Source organism: Canis lupus, chromosome 7, assembly GCF_003254725.2.
Source record: "Canis lupus dingo isolate Sandy chromosome 7, ASM325472v2, whole genome shotgun sequence".
NCBI classification, from domain to species: Eukaryota; Metazoa; Chordata; class Mammalia; order Carnivora; family Canidae; genus Canis; species Canis lupus.
The window spans coordinates 53,150,579-53,168,916 of record NC_064249.1 but is presented as its reverse complement, the minus strand read 5'-3'; the positions used below and the strand labels follow the sequence as shown (position 1 = coordinate 53,168,916).

The 18,338-nt window shown below is 44.5% G+C and overlaps 1 protein-coding gene across 18 annotated transcripts in view; it reads left to right on the top strand.

Annotated features, from left to right (window-relative positions):
* FHOD3 (formin homology 2 domain containing 3) overlaps positions 1 to 9,685 on the top strand; it is a 464,819-nt gene extending 455,134 nt beyond the window's left edge. For 12 of the 18 annotated variants that reach the window (XM_049112684.1, XM_049112683.1, XM_049112686.1 and 9 more), the window contains one exon: positions 4,213 to 6,638. In XM_049112684.1, the coding sequence (XP_048968641.1) occupies positions 4,213 to 4,331 (119 nt within the window). In that variant the 3' untranslated portion in view covers positions 4,332 to 6,638. Of the gene's footprint in view, positions 1 to 4,212; positions 6,639 to 9,080 lie in introns of those variants that run through there. The other 6 variants (XM_025429108.3, XM_025429100.3, XM_025429109.3 and 3 more) reach the window with 1 other exon arrangement.
* The last annotated feature ends 8,653 nt before the right edge of the window (positions 9,686 to 18,338 follow it).

Here is an 18,338-nt window from a genome sequence, read left to right as displayed (position 1 = left end):
GTCCCCGGAGACTAGGTTATGTGCTCCTCCCTCAGGTTATACGTCAGTGTTGGCAAAAAGTGTAGGCCCTGCCCTCTGGTCTAGAGAGAACCAGATTCTTCGAGAGACACATAATGTCACTGGGAACAATAACACAGTCATAATTAATTTTCCTCTTCAATCTGGCCAGGGAGATATTTTGCCTGTTTTTGTGGTTGACATAAACTAATTTCCTGTGGTATCGTTTCCATTCCAATCTTATGCAAAACAGCCGTATATTCTTTTTATTTAGCCAAACACATTTTATTCTGCGATGCAGTTACTACAACAAATACAGCCCTGAATGTATGTAAGTGTTTATCTGTAACAGGTTTAATTTATTAGTAATGGCACCATCAACAGAAATTTAAGACAGGGAAAAGTTACTTTAATTTCTGTTTAAGAGGGATGATAAACTCCAGCTTTCTCGCAAGAGGTTAAAGGAATGAGAAAAAAAACAATTTGCAAAATCGATGTGAAGTTTCGTGGCTTGGGCCTCCCTCTCAAACAATGCTGTATTTGATTTGATTGTTTAATGGCCGTGATGAGGCAAGTGGGTAATGAATAACCAACGTATTTGGGCTCTAACTCATTTGGCTAAAGACAGTAACAATTCAGCTATTGCAGGAAACCAAACAGAATCCATCCCATAACCTAGAAATTTATGACCTCCAAGCCACTTGAGGATCCTCCAAGATAATTAAATGTCTGCTCTTGTGTTTGATGCTGGTGACTAAGACTGCGCATGCCAAGAGTCCTGCTAAAGCTTGAAAAATGCAGCCGGTGGGGATACAGTGAGGGCATCTTAATTGATTTGCAGGTTCCCATGGCTCAGTTCTGCTTTTCCAACTGGTGACAACCCAGGTCTCATTAAGTGTTTTGAATTGTCCAGTTGATTTTTAGCCTGTGAAATGGTTGATCCAATGTACTTCGTGTGCCTGCCCCCGATTCTAGCCAAGGTTCTCTGATGTGCTGGTGGAGGAGAACATTCTGGGAGGTTCTTGTTTTTTTGTTTTGTTTTTTTTGTTTTTTTGTTTTTCTTATTTTGGTTTCTCTGTTCACCATATCGGGGCAGCTATTTTGTCCCAGGGCTGTTTGTTCTCTTAGGCATCCTGGATGTTGGCCTTTTCTAGAAAATCCTGAAACTAAATGGCATTTGAAATATCCTTAGCAGTGTGATTCTGCAGGATGGGCCCTAGTGGTTGGTAAGGAGGGGGAGCTGCTCCCCATGTTCTTTTCTCTTGGACCTTTCTTTGGAAGGAGGTCTCTGTGCAGCTGGCTGGCTGCATATGGCCACTCGCCCAGACTATCCCTGAACAGAACAGGATTTAGGGACTCATAGTGGTCCCTGTCTGTTCCCTTTGCCCAGGGGAGCCAGCTCTTGTCACAGTAGAGAGAGGCCGGGTACCATTTTCCCACTGAGTTTCCTTCTGAGGTGGGGGTCTGGGCCCCATCTGGGACATGACCATGCAGTTTGGACACAGAGCTGTATTTTTATAAAGATGTGATTACTTTGATGTGACTCACAGATAAACTGGCCAATTTCTTGGCTAGTTAAGATCTTAAGGCTGGTCACTCTTATATGAATAGTTTCTCAGTGGAAAGAGCCAGAAGTCCAGTTCCAGGGACTGCTGGGAAAGGAGCACAGAACCTTGATTTGATCTGGCCCCCTGACCTTCATTCCTCCGCCCACCATGACTGCCTCCTCATCGTGTCATAAATCTTCAACATCCCTCTCAAAGGGCATGTGACATAGCTCATGTTGATTTGATATAACTAAAATCTTATTTCTTTTACAGAATTTTGAGGGATGTAACCACACTCTTTGTTAAGTAGAATTTCATGGAGAAAGAAAACCATCAAATCTGAAAAATTATTGAATTTGTTTTAGGGAAAACAGGAGATATGCCTCACAAAATACGAGATCCAGCCCTGGATCTGATCAGTACACAACTTAGTTCAGTTATCTCTGCTTCTTTAAAGTGGTATTTGGAAATACCCAAGAATTTTCCCATTAATCCCATTAAAAAAGTTTCCCTGCATTTTGTTTAGTTTTTGCTTACTGACTGTGAATCAATTTTATATTATTTTATAGGGCAAGCTAATGATGGTAATAAAACAGAAGTTTTAAAACTAATGCTCTTGCAGTACAGTAAGATGTTAGTGGAAAGGACCAAAATTTCTCAAATGTTCATCTTCTCCACCACCCCTTCACTCCTATTTATTCAGCCTCTAATTATTCTTAGAGCTTATTACAGATGAACTGACCCTCTAAAGATAACTGAGACTGTCCCCCTGCCCCATGTATCCAGGACACAGGATAGGAGGACAAAAAGAAGAAATCCAAGAGAGGACCAGAAGCCTCTTCCCCGACCCCAGTGGGGAGTCGCTGCATGATAGAGAGCCAGCTGGACCGTGTGCGCCCCTGGGGAGGGGTGCCACCACCAGTGCTTCCTCCACGCTACAGGAGTGGGTGACAACAGCAGCACGGAGCTGATGGTGGCTGATTTCTTACATCCTACCTAAAGCCCAATTTTAAGAATGAGAGCAGGAAATGGGGAAGGCATTTGCAGCCTGTGCTCTGCATCAGGAGGGTCTTAGGGGTGCAAATGGACAGACACAGGGAAGAGACTCGGAGGGATTTGCCAGGCATGGGGGACGGGGGGATGGAGGGCACAATCAGAGTCTGGGAACTTGGAAGAGAAGAAAGGCCCAAACCAGAGAGGTGCTGTTAGAACTGCCAACAGACCCCAGGTCACCCAGGCCCTGAAGGCAGTTCAACGCTAGGGTGTGTAGGCCTCATACCCAAGCCCACAGGCCGGGCCAGAGGTCAAGACTGTGATGCAGCAAGAAGCTCAGATAGAAGCTTCAGCTGAAAAAGGCAGATGCAGGGAGAGTTTGGAAATATTTTATTGTGTTGGATGGCTCTTGGTTGTTTCATGTTCAGACAAATCACCCTTCCGGACTGGCAGCTAGCACACTGGAGAAGAAGAAGCTGGCTTATATGTCTTCCCCCAAGTCTGGGTGCCAGGCACCCATTTGGCTCAGAGTGGAGGTTCAGGAGGAGGGAGGAGCAGGGAAAAGAGGAACCCGGGAGCGAGTCTGTCCTGCTTGTGAAAGCTGTTCTGAAAGCAAAGCAGGAGGGTTCCTGTAAGGGGGCTTTGGAAGGTGCCAAGCACCTTCGCAACATGAAGTTAGTCCATTTCTTTGCCTTTGCTACCCAGCTCAAACAGAACCCGTTTCCGCGTTTGGAATGTACCCATTTGTACAACAGAGGAGGAGGTGGGGTCCCTCTTAACTCCCGTGGCCCCCCTGAGCCTCAGGCTGCTGTAGTCCAGTGAGGCCAGCGGCTGTGAGCATTGAGTGAGGTACCTCTGATGGGTTCCCACTGTCCTCCCTCTCTGGCTCTGTCATGCTGCTGCCCAAGGGACCCCAGCCAGGTGGGAATATGAAGCTGCTGGCAGGTGCATGAGGGCTGCTGTGTTGAAGTCACACAAGAGCCAGTGCCCAAAGACCACACCTACCCAGCCGTCAATCTGCTCCCAGCACCCACCTCACTGGGCCACCTGGGATTAGACCAGACCCATCTTCACCCCTCCTTTTACCCCCCAGGGTGCTAGTTTCACAGGCTCATACCTGTGCACCAAAGTCATGGTACTTGTCTGGCTCTGCGTACATCTCTGATGGAGAACTGCCACGCTGGACTTTATCTGGAAAGGAGGAAGGCAGTTTTGTCCTGCCCAGGAAATAATGTTGAGAACGCAGGAGTCTCTGACTCTTGAACCCTCTTCCTTCTTGTCTCCAGAATGCCCCAAGTTCCTGCAGGCTCTCCCAAAAACAATGGAGAGAAGTAGTTTTGTGTCTCTCTTCCCTCACCCCTCGCACCGCTCCTATGAGGCAGGCTGTTTTTGCTTCTGAGCTGCTTGCTTCTGTTCAGGGCCTGCCTAGGAGTGACAAAGACTATTGTGGAGTCCTGGATGTGAAAGCAGTCACGGGCTAGCCAGAGGGAGGTCTGTAGAGCCAAGACCATGGCCAGGCCCGTGGTTCCAGAAAGTGCTTGCTGCAATAAGTATTTCCAAGAGTTGTCTTCTTGTGGGGGAACTTACTCCTGTGTGAGGCAGAACTTGGAGAGTTCGACTCTGTTGTCACAAAGGCCATTGCCTTCCTGAGGACCTGCCTTTCCCTGTGTCTCAGGTGGCAGTGATTTAAGTCGAGACTCCAAACCTGGGCTGGCCAGCAGAATCTCCTGGAAAAGGTTAAAATGCAGTATGTGGGCCTCTCTTGGAGACTCGTGTTCAGTGCTTCTGGGCTGAGGTTCAAGCTGGATTTAAATCAACCAGGTTTGGGAACCTTTAGTTTTTGTTATTATTCTGGGTTTTTTTGTTGTTGTTTTTATTGCCATTTAACTTTTTATTATTTTGAAAGAGTTTTAGAGTAATAGACAAGTTGCAAAAAGAGTCCACTTGCCTTCTATCCTTCACCCAGCTTCCTCTCATGTTAACACCTTGCATAACCTAGGACAATTTATTGACATTAAGAATTAACCTTGGTACAGTACTATTAGCTGAACTAGGGGCTTCATTCACATTTTACCAGTATTTCCATTAATGTCCTCTTTCTTTTCCACTACCCTACCCAGACTGTTCCATTACATTGAGAAAAAATGTTTCCTCTGATGAGTGGAGGACATTTTAAGAGCTCAACACTTTTGAAAAAAGTACTGGTCAATTATTTTGTGGAATGCCTGTTGTTTTGGGAAACCTCTCCTTCTAATGGACAGATTTATGAGGAAAAACCAGATGGAGGGTAGAAAAAGAAGTCAGATGGCTAGATAATTGACATTGACAAAACAAAATGAACCAACCCATAGAAAGTCTAATACGGAATCAATCATCGTGCTAGAGCTTAAAACAGTTCCCTACATTTAAGTCCAAAGAGGCATGACTGCACCTGCTATTTTGGCTCCACTCAGTGGATGGGTCCCTCAAGGAACAAGCTGTGAGTAAATAGTCTTGTTACTTCTCAACCACCAAGTACATACACTTAGGATCTCTTGAAGTCCTGATACTAGTTGCCATAGTCCTAGACACATTGCTCTGTGTACTTGTTAGAAAATCTTTAGTAGAATCTTAGGGATTACAAAAAAAAGCTAAATTATTTCCAAACTGTTTGGCATTATGTGCAAAAGAGAAAAAACTATTGTCAATGATCTAAAGGTGCAAGAGTACAAATAGATTTCTGCCGGATGGAAGTAAAACTCAGTGGGTGACCCATAGGTAGGAAAGATTGTCCAAATGTGTCCTGCTGAGGCTTCAGCAGGGCACAGCCATTTCCAGGATGTCTTGGCTGAAATTCCTCTGCACCACTAACTGTGTGCACTCTGCCAGGGACTTAATCTCTCTATGCAGTCTGTTCACTTGCTGGAGAAATAACAACAGGACTCTTCTCATGGGGCTTCCAAAGGGAATAAATGGAATCATCCAGGCTCACCCTCAGTAAATGGGAGGTTGCCATCACTGCTATTCTCAGATTCAGCTCATTTTTAGCAAAGAGCCACCTGAGAGCACTTTGTAGGATCAAAATATCTTTCAATTCTAGGGATAGGGAGAGAAAAAGAACTTAGGGTTTTTCCCCTGAATCCCCAGACAGCCCTGTGCCTCATGTTGACAGCAGATGCTCTCCTGTGTCTGATCCCACTGCTGTCACTGCTGCATCATGGAGCCGTCACAAGTGCCTGGGGCAGAGAGTGGCTGCTGGTGCCAGCAAAGTGACCCGTGCCATCTCTGGAAGTGCTGCGAGGCAGACAGGGATAAACATTGCCATGGTCTGTTCTCTGTTAAGCAGCTACAGGGAGGGGAGGCCATCATGTGTGACAGGCTGGGGAGCAGCTACCCTACAGCCAGATCATTTAAGTGGGAACCCGGAATGGGGGGTGGAGGGACCCAGACATCATCTTATCAGACATATGCCAGCTCCCCAAGTTTAGTACTTGGGAAATCCCCTACTTGATAGACTTGTTTCTATTGTACAGGTTCCATACCCTGTCAGCCCATTTGCTGGTCCCCTCATTTTCTTATATCCTGGTCCTTTTTTGCTTTCCAGAAACTGAGAGCCAACACCCCCATCCAGACAGGGTCTGCTAGTCTGAGCATTTCTCCTCATACCGTGCCCCTGTCAGCCCTCTGCCTCCCTGATTGCAACACTAGGTTCAGGGTAGAGGCCCAAGTAGCATTTGCTGAATGAATGAATGAATGAATTGATGAGCAGGCAGATGGATGAATGGATCCCAAAGAGGCCCTTTCTATGCATAATTTGAATCAGAGCACAAAGCCGATTTCAACTGATTATCTTCATTTCACACATCTTTTCAAGTCATAATGTGAATTAACTTTGACTTTTTTAACAAAGCAAGAATTCAGATTCTTTTTTTTTTTAATTTACTATTATTATTTTAAGGGTTTGGATTCTTAAGGTCTTTGGGGGTTACTACATTTACTATATTTATGATGGAGTGGTTGTATTCATTATGAGAACTTATCTGAATTGTCATGAAGGCCCACAGAAAGTAGGATTCCATTAATGGGGCAGGTTTTTCTATGAATACCTTTTTAGAGACACCCAGCAAGCAAAGAGACCTGGCCTATACTGGCTTCCCACCCCCCCCTTGCCCCCCCCCTTCCCCCCCCCCAGCAGAGAACACCTGAGCCCAAACAGAAGGGGCCGGGGTGGGGGGGCTCCTCAAAACCAAGAGTTGGCAACCAGGCTGAGGGTACAGCCTCTGTGCAGTCAGGCAGTAGGGCCGAGGCAGCACTATTAAACTTGGCTCTGTTCCCTGAGCCTGCCCTGGAGAGGCTGGCCTAATGCCCATATCAGGGCGAAGATTATTGCACATCCTTTAAAGTGCCAGGGCTCTTATTCGAATAGTTGCACCAAATGAACTGAGCACCACAGTTACAGGACTAAAGCAAATGCAGGAACAGGTGTTAAGGAAGCACCTTTAAACGTCCCCCTATAAAATGCTTGTCGGTTCAGAAGTCTTCTGTTGTCATTTAGTCAAACACGTACACCTAAAGGCTCAAAGATTACAGTTCATAGACTCATGTCCGTGCCACCTTCTGTGCCTAATGAAATTCAAGGTGCCCTGCTCATGCAGCATGGACTTCTTCAAGCAGAGTCTTGGAAGTGAGGTCTTAGCAGTCTTTGTCAAGAATGAGAAACATTTTGTCTTATTTTCTGCCATTAAAATTATCTTTCTTTAACACACACTTGAAGGAGTGTTTAAAGAACATAAAAGGTTATAACCAACTAGTATTTTTATTGCTGCCCCATAGAACAAATTCCATTACTCAGTTAAATGCAATCTGCCTCCAGCCGAGGCTCTGGAGCCAAACATTTTGTCTGGACGAGTTAGACAGTCTGGAGCCTAGGGGCCAGGAGTGGGGGGTGGGGACAGAGGGTGAGCCAGTGCAGGAGCTGCTGCAGAAGGATGGCTGGGGAGCCCGGGGCTAAGCTTGAAAATACAGTAGTGTGTGGTGGCATGAATTGAGGGTAACCTTCAGCACAGATCTTTGCGTCTCCATTTGTGTCAAATCCACACTTGATGTCTGTGGGTCTTTCATCAGTGTTGCAATTCTTTAAGTCCCAGGCACACAGTAGGCTCTCCATGAAGTATTTGTTGATTGACCAACTGATGGGATAGGTGTTGGCTCCCTATTCAAAGTACTGATTTCTGGGAGAGAAGAAACCATTTATTAATAGACCCTGTCTGTTCTACCAGATTTCCTCAGATCCTTTGTCCACAGCCTAAGTGGGCTTTTGCTTAGAGGAGGTTGGTAAGGCATGGAGTGTGGGGTGTTGCTTGCAGACACATGAGCTGGGATCCTGGTATCTGTATCCTGTGAGGCCTCCCCTTGACAAGGAGGACACAGGCCCTGTGATCACAGTGGGTGTGGAGAGTTGGTCTGGCATGGGAAGATGAGAAGATGCTAGGGTGAGCTTTACTTTCTCCACATTCTGATCAAGGGCCTGCCTGCCCATCTGGGTCCTCTGGCCGATTTAGGATTTAGGGTTGAAGGTATATCCATAACACATCTCTTCTGAAAATAGAGCAACTCCCCAAACTCTGTATAACCTTATGTAGAGAGTAGGCCAAATACAATTTATAAATTAGGGGAAATGTAATTAGGCAACCTTTCAAATGAAAGGACTGGTCTTGGAAGGGACAGCTGCCTCCTCATTCACCCTTAACCAGCCTTTATTTTGACATCACAATTGATCAACACTAAACAATGGGAAAACCCATAATGCCAAGCTAAACACAAGCCAGTTCTTAGTCAAACACAAGCACTCCTCCACCTGCCAGTTATAAGCCCCAGAGAAAAGGGTCACTGGTCCTTCTTGAGCCTTGTGTGTTTCACAGAAAACATCTACCAGATCCAGTCAGAAGTTTGGCAGTTTGCTCCTTGGCATCCAGTCCATAAGGAGTCACTAGTTATTGTCTCCAGAGGCCCTTTGATGAGTTGAGACTGAGACCCGCCATGCTCACAGAGACTCGTCCTGTCCGCTGGCCCTTGTCCTGTCCTATGAACACCTTGCTCTGCAGGCCAGGTCCCCAGCCTCATGGCTCATCCTGAAGATTTGTGGTGTTATCTTACCTAGTTCACATTTATTGGACCTTGCATTTCCCTATGCTCCGTAATGACTGTTCCAGCTTCCTTGTGCTGGCCAGAAGCTGCGCTCTCCACATGCCATCTGTACTTTCTACTATTGCACTCATTTCTCAGAAACCTTGTCTGCGTGGGCCTCCCTTCTCCCCTCTTACAAGGTCAGTTCCTCCACTTGGCTCTTCAAGTTGGCTTCTTGCAGCCCCCAAATGTGTCCTGCCTTGGCAGATAGATGGCCAGGCACTTCAGCAGGAGCAGGATGGGGCTGAGAATCTGTGAGCCCTATGACTACTCTGGGGAGACCTGGGGTGCAGGAGGGGTGTCGATAGACTACCATGTGCTGCTTGCTAACACCTTCCTGTCTTCTCATCTCTTTGTGATCTGTGGGTGCTGCTGCAGTGCGAAGGACCCTGAAGAGTGGCCTGACTCCAGAAGAAGCCAGAGCCCTGGGCCTGGTTGGTACCACAGAATTGCAGCTGTGACACCTGTGGGCACTCTAAGAGGTGTGCCCAAGAGTGCAAACTCCTGCTGGACAGAATCCCCCCAAGTTGGGAGTGAAGAGACTCGACAATAACATCGGAAGGTTCCAAAGGGGAGTGTCCATTTCTGGATGTCCACCTGTGGCCTGCTGGGCATTGATGGGACTCTTGTCAGACTCTCCTTCACACACTTCCTTCATTGTGTCAGCTGTGTTTCTCTTGTTTCCTTGACACCTGGTTTAGTAGTTCCAAAGCGTGACACCTTTTCTGTGCAAGGAGCAACCCTTTTAAAGAGCAGATCACTTCTGTCACAGTTCCTGTGGTCATGTGAGGCAGTTTGATTAGGTTCACAGACTGGGTCTCTCACAACACCAAAATATCCAGATGTAAACTCCAAAATTGTACACAAAAAGAAAGCACAGATTGTTTACCAGTTGTGGATTTTAGATGTACTAAATGTTTATACAAATTCATAAATGTACACCATGTTTCAAATACTAAATAAATTAGAGTTTAATGCCATAACTGGAAACTTTTCTTCTCTTGGGTGTAAGGCCTTAAACATCTCCACAGGCTCACCTCCTTCTGAATCAGTAAAACCTTTTCTCAGGTTCATCAGAGGATTCTGGCTTGGAATGGCCTGGGCCCTTTGGCTTTCTTGTTGTTTGTTTTTTTGTGTTAATAGAGTGAGAAGTGCCTGACAATGTGCTCTTTGTAACTACTTATAAATTAGGCATCAGCGTTTGTTGTAGGATATGCTACAATGACCTCATATAGATTACCTTTCCCATGTACTTTGTTTTGCTCCTTTGGAATGCTGATGCAAAATTAGAGTAGCATTTAAAAACAACTATTCTGCAACTCTCACTTATGTAGAATTCATTTTCTCAAAAAATTTACTAAGTCCCAAAACAAAATGGAAATTTAAATTTTTGTCTACAGAGAACTCAGAGTGACAAATCTAGTCCTTGGCACTTGAGAACAGGTCACCAGAAGCTAACGTGTCAGTGGGGAAGGCACTGGCAGAGGCTCTGAGGGACCACAGAGCCACAAAGAGGTGACTGGTGCCTGGGTGCTGGCTAAACCTCCACAGAAACCCCTCAGCCCTGTGTTGGCACAGTTCCTGGTGTGGAACCTCTGTATCTGGAAAGAGGGAGAGGTAAACCCCTGCCTAGGTAGATCATCAAGCCATTAATTCCATGTCTGTGTCACTTTTAAAACCTCTGTGACTCTGTTCCTAAATCTGGGTGTATGTGATTTACAGACAAGATGTAGTCATATTGTCTGAAGAGCTAAAGAGAAGATATTCACCCCACAGGCCTCCATGACTGTGTCCCTGCCACCCCCTTTCTGCATCTCCACTCGACTGAGAGAGTAGAAGCTCTTTAGGTATTGGTCAGATAATGTGCGATGAATATAAGTATCCAGGAGAGCCTGGAATCTGCCAAGAGTAGGTTGTATATTACAGGCAATTGAGTTTAATCACTTTATCAATAAAGATACATAGGGTATTAATGCTTGCTTTCTTACAGTTCGAAATAATGTGTAATATTCTGATGTGATTCAACAGTTCATCAGAGCATTTGCCTGTTACCTCTGCACTGAATACAGACCTAGAATATCTGTATCACTGGGGATTGGGATGTGTGAACCAAAAGGAAGGTGCATTTTTATTGCACCATTTAGTGAACAGATACTTTGATGTCGTTTTGGAGGCCCTTGGTGTTCTGCTGAGAGTTACTGCTTTGGAATAAAAGGTTACATTCAGAAGGATGTGACTGAATAAATCTCAAGTAATTTTATTTTAGGGATTAAAAAATTCTCAGATGAAGCAAGCAAGGTCACTAATTTCTTGGTTACAGCGAGGTAAAGGGAGTCTCTTTTTATTGGGAACTTGGTTTAGTAGTTTTTAGTGAAATTGAAGGATTATTCCTGTTGCTCATTTCTTCCTTCCTTGTTGCCACTTTGGCTGCCTCTATTAGCAATTCTTGTTTTTCCTTTTAACACAGGAGGTTAAGTTTCTCTGAAAGACCTTTGAGAAACATTAAATGAATAGTCCCTTACCCTAGGAGATGCTTTGCTACTCTTGCTGGTCATCAGCATAGATATTCTCATGCCTCTTTTTTAATTTAGGTTGAAATTACAGAACTGCCAGTGAAGAAGGCAATGTCTTCTGTTAAAAATGCCTGAGTTTTAGTTTCTTTGGAATCTTAAGGTTTTTTTCTATTAAAAAAATAACTTACTAAGGGACTTGGGGATGGAAGGGAGGATGCACAGGGCCCAGGAGGGCTGAAGACTCAGGCTTGTTTTCTTCTAAGTCCCTCATTGAACACAGTGCAGGAACGAAGAGCAGGATCAGAGTCAGGAGACCTGGTTTCTGAGCTCCTAACCTGTGGTGGCTGCCACACTGTTCACTGCTTCCAAATCTACCATTTCTGTGCTCATGGCCCTGAGATAGTGTATCATCAAATACCACCATAATCGGCTAAATTATGGCCCCCCAAAGAGAGGAGGTCCTAATTTACAGGAACCTGTAAATGTTATAAAGAAGGGTCTCTTTGCAGGGCAGCCCTGGTGGCTCAGCAGTTTAGCGCCACCTTCAGCTTGGGGTGTGATCCTGGAGACACGGGATTGAGTCCCACGTTGGGCTCCCTGCATGGAGCCTGCTTCTCCCTCTGCCTGTGTCTCTGCCTCTCTCTCTCTCTCATGAATAAATAAAATAAAATCTTAAAAAAAAAAGAAGGGTCCTTGCAGATGTGAATAAAGTAAGGATCCAGATGTGGAAAGATAATCCTGGATTGTCTAGCTGTGTCCTAAATCTAATCATAAATGTCCTTTTAAGACAGAGCTGGAGGTTTTATGTGCACAAAAGAGGAGAAGGTCTTATGAAGACAGAGGCAGAGATTGGAGCGATATGGCCACGTAAGTAATGCCAGCAGCCACCAGAAACTGAAAAAAGCCCAGGAACAAATTTTCCCCCTGAGCCTTTGGAGAGACTATGGCCCTGTTGGCACCTTGGTTTTGGCTCAGTAAAACTAACGTTGAACTTCTGGCCTTTAGAACTGTCTGAGAATAAATTCCTATTGTTTTAAGCCACCAAGTGTGTGGTAATTTGTTATGGCAGCTCTAGAAAATTAATAACAACCATCAGTAACAAATATGCAGTGAGGGCCTATAATAGAGGGGACTCTGTGCCAGGAGCTAGGAAAACGAGAGTCACGATCCCTCACCTTAGGGCCATGAGAGGTAGTCATCAACTAAAATTAAAATTTAGTTTAATCTGCAGTTATTTATACATTTTGTCAGACAGGTAAGTAAAAATAAAAACACCTGATTGCCTAGGAGAAGGGATGAAAGATCTTTGCAGATGCAGTTGAGGTACATGATATTAAAATGCCTCATCAATTTTGTCAACAAAAGGCAGTTTATTTGGTAGAAAAATTCTGTTGCTAGGCAATTCATGGGAGATGGATTTTCCAAATGATTTTTAAAAGAGCTGAAGTATTGATGGCATCTCTGTGTGGGCACTTGTCATGTATTATTTTATGTAATCCATATAGCCATTTTGCATTTTCATTTTACATACAAAGTAAGAATGAGAGATAATGATTTGCCCCAAGGGGCAAAAGATAGGAAGTGATATGTGCTGCTTGTCATGCCAGTCTTGTCTTTTGTTCTTTTAAGAACCCTTAAGGGGATCCCTGGGTGGCGCAGTGGTTTGGCGCCTGCCTTTGGCCCAGGGCACGATCCTGGGGACCCGGATCGAGTCCCACGTCGGGCTCCCTGCATGGAGCCTGCTTCTCCCTCTGCCTGTGTCTCTGCCTCTCTCTCTCTCTCTCTGTGTGACTATCATGAATAAATAAAATCTTAAAAAAAAAAAAAAAGAACCCTTAAGAAAGCCTGTTAATAAGCAGTCCACTCTGCTTTTGGGCCCAAACAAGTGGCAGATTGAGCCCCAGGGGTGGGCCTCATGGGTGGAGAGCCAGTCAGTCCCACATTGACCAAGTACAAACCCTGGAAGCCTGGTTGTGTACAAGGTGACAGCACCATCTAGACTCTTGTTGATAAGGGTTCCTAATGCGCAAAATTTACATCAGCAATTGGCAGTCCACTCACCCAGCCACCTGGCTAGCCATCCGTGTACATCTAAAATACATAGGAAATGTTCAGAAGCTCAGAAGCATCTTTTGTGATGGAATGATTCCTACTCTGATGGATGAAAGGATATGGTGAGAATTTATTCACAATGCTGATGCTGAAGTAAGGGAGGGCCAAAGCCATTTATATTCTTTTAATGAGCACTATTTAATGACTGCATTTAAGAAGAGTATTTGTTTAAGATGATCCACCTGAAAAAGTACAAATTTATGATTTTGTAGTTCAAACACCACTTCAATTGTTGACTTAGTGGAAATTGTTTCTAACTACTGGATTAGCAACAATGATTTGTCCAAAATGGCTTATAATTTAGAAGCAGAGCATTGCATGTACAGGAATATTAAATCAGCTGGTTAATTAGAACACCTGACCCACCACTGGGAAATGACTGTGGCACCCCGTTCATCAGGATTATGTAGGATCAGCGTGTGCTGGGCCTGTTGCCCTGCAGGACTGGATGCTGCAGGCTCCTAGCTTGTGGCTGGTGGGGCAGGAAGAGGTTTGCATGGACCAGGCGCCATGTCTGCAGAGACTCAGGCACACTCACCTCCTTATCTCCCATTACAAGGATTAGACAGCTGGTGTCTACACATTTTTCTCTATTCATTTTGATATAATCTAGAAGTTATCTGATTTAGGCGGAAATGGGAAGACATGGGTTTTAGTCCAAGAGAAAAGAGATTCTGTAGAAGACCTGCACAGCATGTTACAGATACACAACATTAAATCAACCAAGGTAAGTAGTGTCCACAGTGGGTCTTCCTATACTAGGAGCAGTTACTGTAGTACTTGGGACTATGCGGTTGATCCAGCTAAGCAAGGGCCTTGTCTCTTGTGCTTTCAGGAAATAAACTATAAAGCTCATTTTCCTTCATAATCCCTGTTCCTGAATAGCCTCTGCCTAGAAATGCTTTTAAACCTTCACTGCTCTCTGGAAGGGGTTTCCAGTGTTGGACAGACAGAGCCTTCTGGGCAAGGAAGTGGACTAGGAAATAGAGACAGTCACCCTGTCCTGAAAATACTTGAATTGTGTATCCAGTGGAATTATACTTTTGCAAACCTCAACCTTCAAATAAGAATAAAAAATATGGTAGCTATACAGGAAGAGCTAGGTGCTAGGGAAAGCTGTTATAGTTGCTTTATCCAGTCTCTGAAAAAAGCGTCCTAGATGATAGTGATTTGGACAAGGTCATCTTTACTACAACTCTGTGCACAGCAGCTGGTGGTAGACCTGGCTGTAGGATTGGAGCAACTCAATCCACATCAGGGTCTTTGACTTAGACTAAGGCGTAAGATTAGAAATGACAAGGGAATAGAGTTGATTCCTACCTCAATCCAACCTTAGAAATGTAGTCTCAGTGGAAGGAAATGGGTTCTAATTCAGAATCCCCTTTTAGCAAGTGGTATGAAAAAAATTAATTTGTATCTCTTTGGAAGAAAAACTGTCCTGAAATGGTAAAGGTTGTAGAAATTGATAACTTCCTAAATCAACATATGTATATAGACATTCACTCTTGGGTTAAATTAAACTTTATAAGGTGGTTCTTAAGAAGGAATGATGTAAGACAAAATTTTGAATTTGTCTTGTGCTTGACTGAGTTATTCCTGCTTTTAATGGATAATACTGAAGGTGATTTCCATTTTTTAAAATGGTCTAAAACATGATTTGTGGAGGCAGTAGTTAAGGCCGCAATAGTCCATTTTGGTATCAAATTTTTAAAGGAAAGTAGTTTTTATTAAAGTTACTCAATGGGGGGGGCACCTTGGTGGCTCAGTACTTGAGCGCCTGCCTTTGGCTCAGAGTATGACCTGGGGTCCTGGGATGGAGTCCCACATCGGGCTCATGAAGAGCCTGCTTCTCCCTCTGTCGGTGTCTCTGCCTCTCTCTCTCTCTCTCTGTGTGTCTCTCATGAATAAATAGATAAAAATCTTTAAAAAGTTGCTCAATAGGCCTATATTCTGGAATCCTGCTACTCTGTTCCAGAACCTGTGCGGCCATGGACTAGAGCTGCCTGTGGGATCCTCCAGACATGTAAATGCAGATCCCTCAAGAGCAATCTGTACCTTCACCTCCTCTCTTAAGGATAACCTTACAAATACAGTTTAGAAGTGGACAGCTGGGAACTGGAGCCATAGTAAAGGTAAGAGATTTTTCCAGAGACTTACTCTTACCCTTAATAGTTGTCCCTCACTTGCAGCTTTTGCTTGAAGGATGAGGGCTCTCCCTTAGTTGGACCTGAACTACCCTGAGAGTTGTGTCCCTGCTCTGGTTGGTCTCTAAGTTATTCTTTGCCAGCCTTTCTGCTGTGGAAAAAAGGTCTCTGATCTCCAGAGGAATGGCAGGTACCTTGAGAGTGTTTATTTCTGAGCTCCAGAGGGTGTTCTCAAAGTCAGGCCGCCTGTTCCCTGTAAAGGCAGATGACATGAGCTGCTCAAAGATGCAGAACTTGCTTTCGTTTCTGTCTGCTTTCCATGCTGGATGCTGTACAGAGGCCAAGAGGCTGAGCTGCCTCATGGCCTTTGACTACCACACGGAACAAAGCTCAGAACCTGCCCAGCCCACATTGCAGTGAAGACAGACAGTGACCCGCTTTCCAAGGTGTGGTGGCATGCCTTCTCATCCCTGGCTTTCCCTGTGAGCCAGGAGTATAAAAATATATAATGTAGGAAAGGATATGGTACCTTAGAAAAAGCGTGTCTTTAGGTGATTTGTTGAGTATGGTATGGCTTTGCAGCAGAATTATTCTGAGAAGTGTAAGGTGAAGACCAGTCCTGCGTGGTATAAAGGGTGCTCTGCAGAACTTTCTGTGGTGATGGAAATATTCTACATATGCGCCATTCTGTGTGGTAGTCACTAGACGGAACACTTGACGTGGCTAGAGAGACTGAGGAATAGAATTTCAAATTTTATCTAAATGAACTATTGGGACTTCATCAAGATAAGCTTTTGCACAGCAAAGGATACAGTCAACAAAACTAAAAGACAACCTACAGAATGGGAGAAGATATTTGCAAATGACATATCAGATAAAGGGCTAGTTTCCAAGATCTATAAAGAACTTATTAAACTCAACACCAAAGAAACAAACAGTCCCATCATGAAATGGGCAAAAGACATGAAGAGAAATCTCACCGAGGAAGACATAGACATGGCCAACATGCACATGAGAAAATGCTCTGCATCACTTGCCATCAGGGAAATACAAATGAAAACCACAATGAGATACCACCTCACACCAGTGAGAATGGGGAAAATTAACAAGGCAGGAAACCACAAATGTTGGAGAGGATGCAGAGAAAAGGGAACCCTCTTACACTGTTGGTGGGAATGTGAACTGGTGCAGCCACTCTGGAAAACTGTGTGGAGGTTCCTCAAACAGTTAAAAATAGACCTGCCCTACGACCCAGCAATTGCACTGTTGGGGATTTACCCCAAAGATACAAATGCAATGAAACGCCGGGACACCTGCACCCCGATGTTTATAGCAGCAATGGCCACGATAGCCAAACTGTGGAAGGAGCCTCGGTGTCCATCGAAAGATGAATGGATAAAGATGTGGTTTATGTATACAATGGAATATTACTCAGCTATTAGAAATGACAAATACCCACCATTTGCTTCAACGTGGATGGAACTGGAGGGTATTATGCTGAGTGAAGTAAGTCAGTCGGAGAAGGACAAACATATGTTCTCATTCATTTGGGGAAAATAAATAATAGTGAAAGGGAATATAAGGGAAGGGAGAAGAAATGTGTGGGAAATATCAGAAAGGGAGACAGAACGTAAAGACTGCTAACTCTGGGAAACGAACTAGGGGTGGTAGAAGGGGAGGAGGGCGGGTGGTGGGAGTGAATGGGTGACGGGCACTGGGGGTTATTCTGTATGTTAGTAAATTGAACACCAATAAAAAATAAATTAAAAAAAATAAATAGATGGCACAGGTATGACAGACACCTTTGTGTATGTCGTTAGTGCTACACTCATCTGACCTAAGAGTTTTTCTTTTTTTGTAAAATTGGCCTATAAACCCGCTTTGGAGTACATTTACTCCAAGAAAACAGTTGTCTGCAAAATTATGTTCACTTGCTGCCCATATTGTGTTCCGAGCCTTGGGAATTCTTGTCCGCAAAGGAGAATGCCACGGGATTGGTACTTGGTGTGATCAAATACGCACTTTCCTCTCCTGATGGATCTGCCTAGATGTGCTATCTCTTCTGAATCCACATCAGGACTGTGTGAGTGACCCATCTATGACAGCAGCTAAGTCCACCTTGCTATAAAGCTTTATTGAACACCACATCACTTCCTGTGGTGCTGGTTTTTACCATGTCACCCTCTGGTTGGTCCTCACTACTGCACTTCACCCTTTATCATCCAGGAAGCCTGCTCACAACAGATGTTATTCACGTGAAACTAGCTGGTTGGATATCAAAGATAACCAATTAGATGGTCTTTCCTTCCATGTGCTACATGGACCAAGGGTGGGTAGACTGGAGCTGGACCTTGGAAGAGCAGGGACATTTGACCAGTGCTGGCAGGTAGGACGCCATGCTGGTGTTTTGGAAGGAAAGTGAGTGGATCTGGAGGCAGAGCCAGATGGCTCATGTAGAAAGTGAATGGCTGGAAACAAAGGTTGGAGTCACATTATAAAGGGGGAAGGGAGGGACATCTGGGTGGCTCAGTGGTTGAGCGTCTGCCTTTGGCTCAGGGCATGATCCCGCAGTCCTGAGATTGAGTCCCACATTGGGCTCCCTGCATGGAGCCTGCTTCTCCCTCTGCCTCTGTCTCTCTCATGAATAAGTAAATAAAATCCTTTAAAAAAAAAAAAAAAAAAAAAAAAAGGAAGGGAAAAAGAAGGGACTATTCTGATTTCCCACCTATAAGCTGATTTAATTATCATAAAGGCTTCATAACCATGGAATCCTTAGCTAGAAAAATAATCCAGTCTGGGTTAAACCAAAGAAGAAAACCTATTCCAAGACCCCAAGGGTTAAAGTTGTAGTCAATTTAAATTGGTAC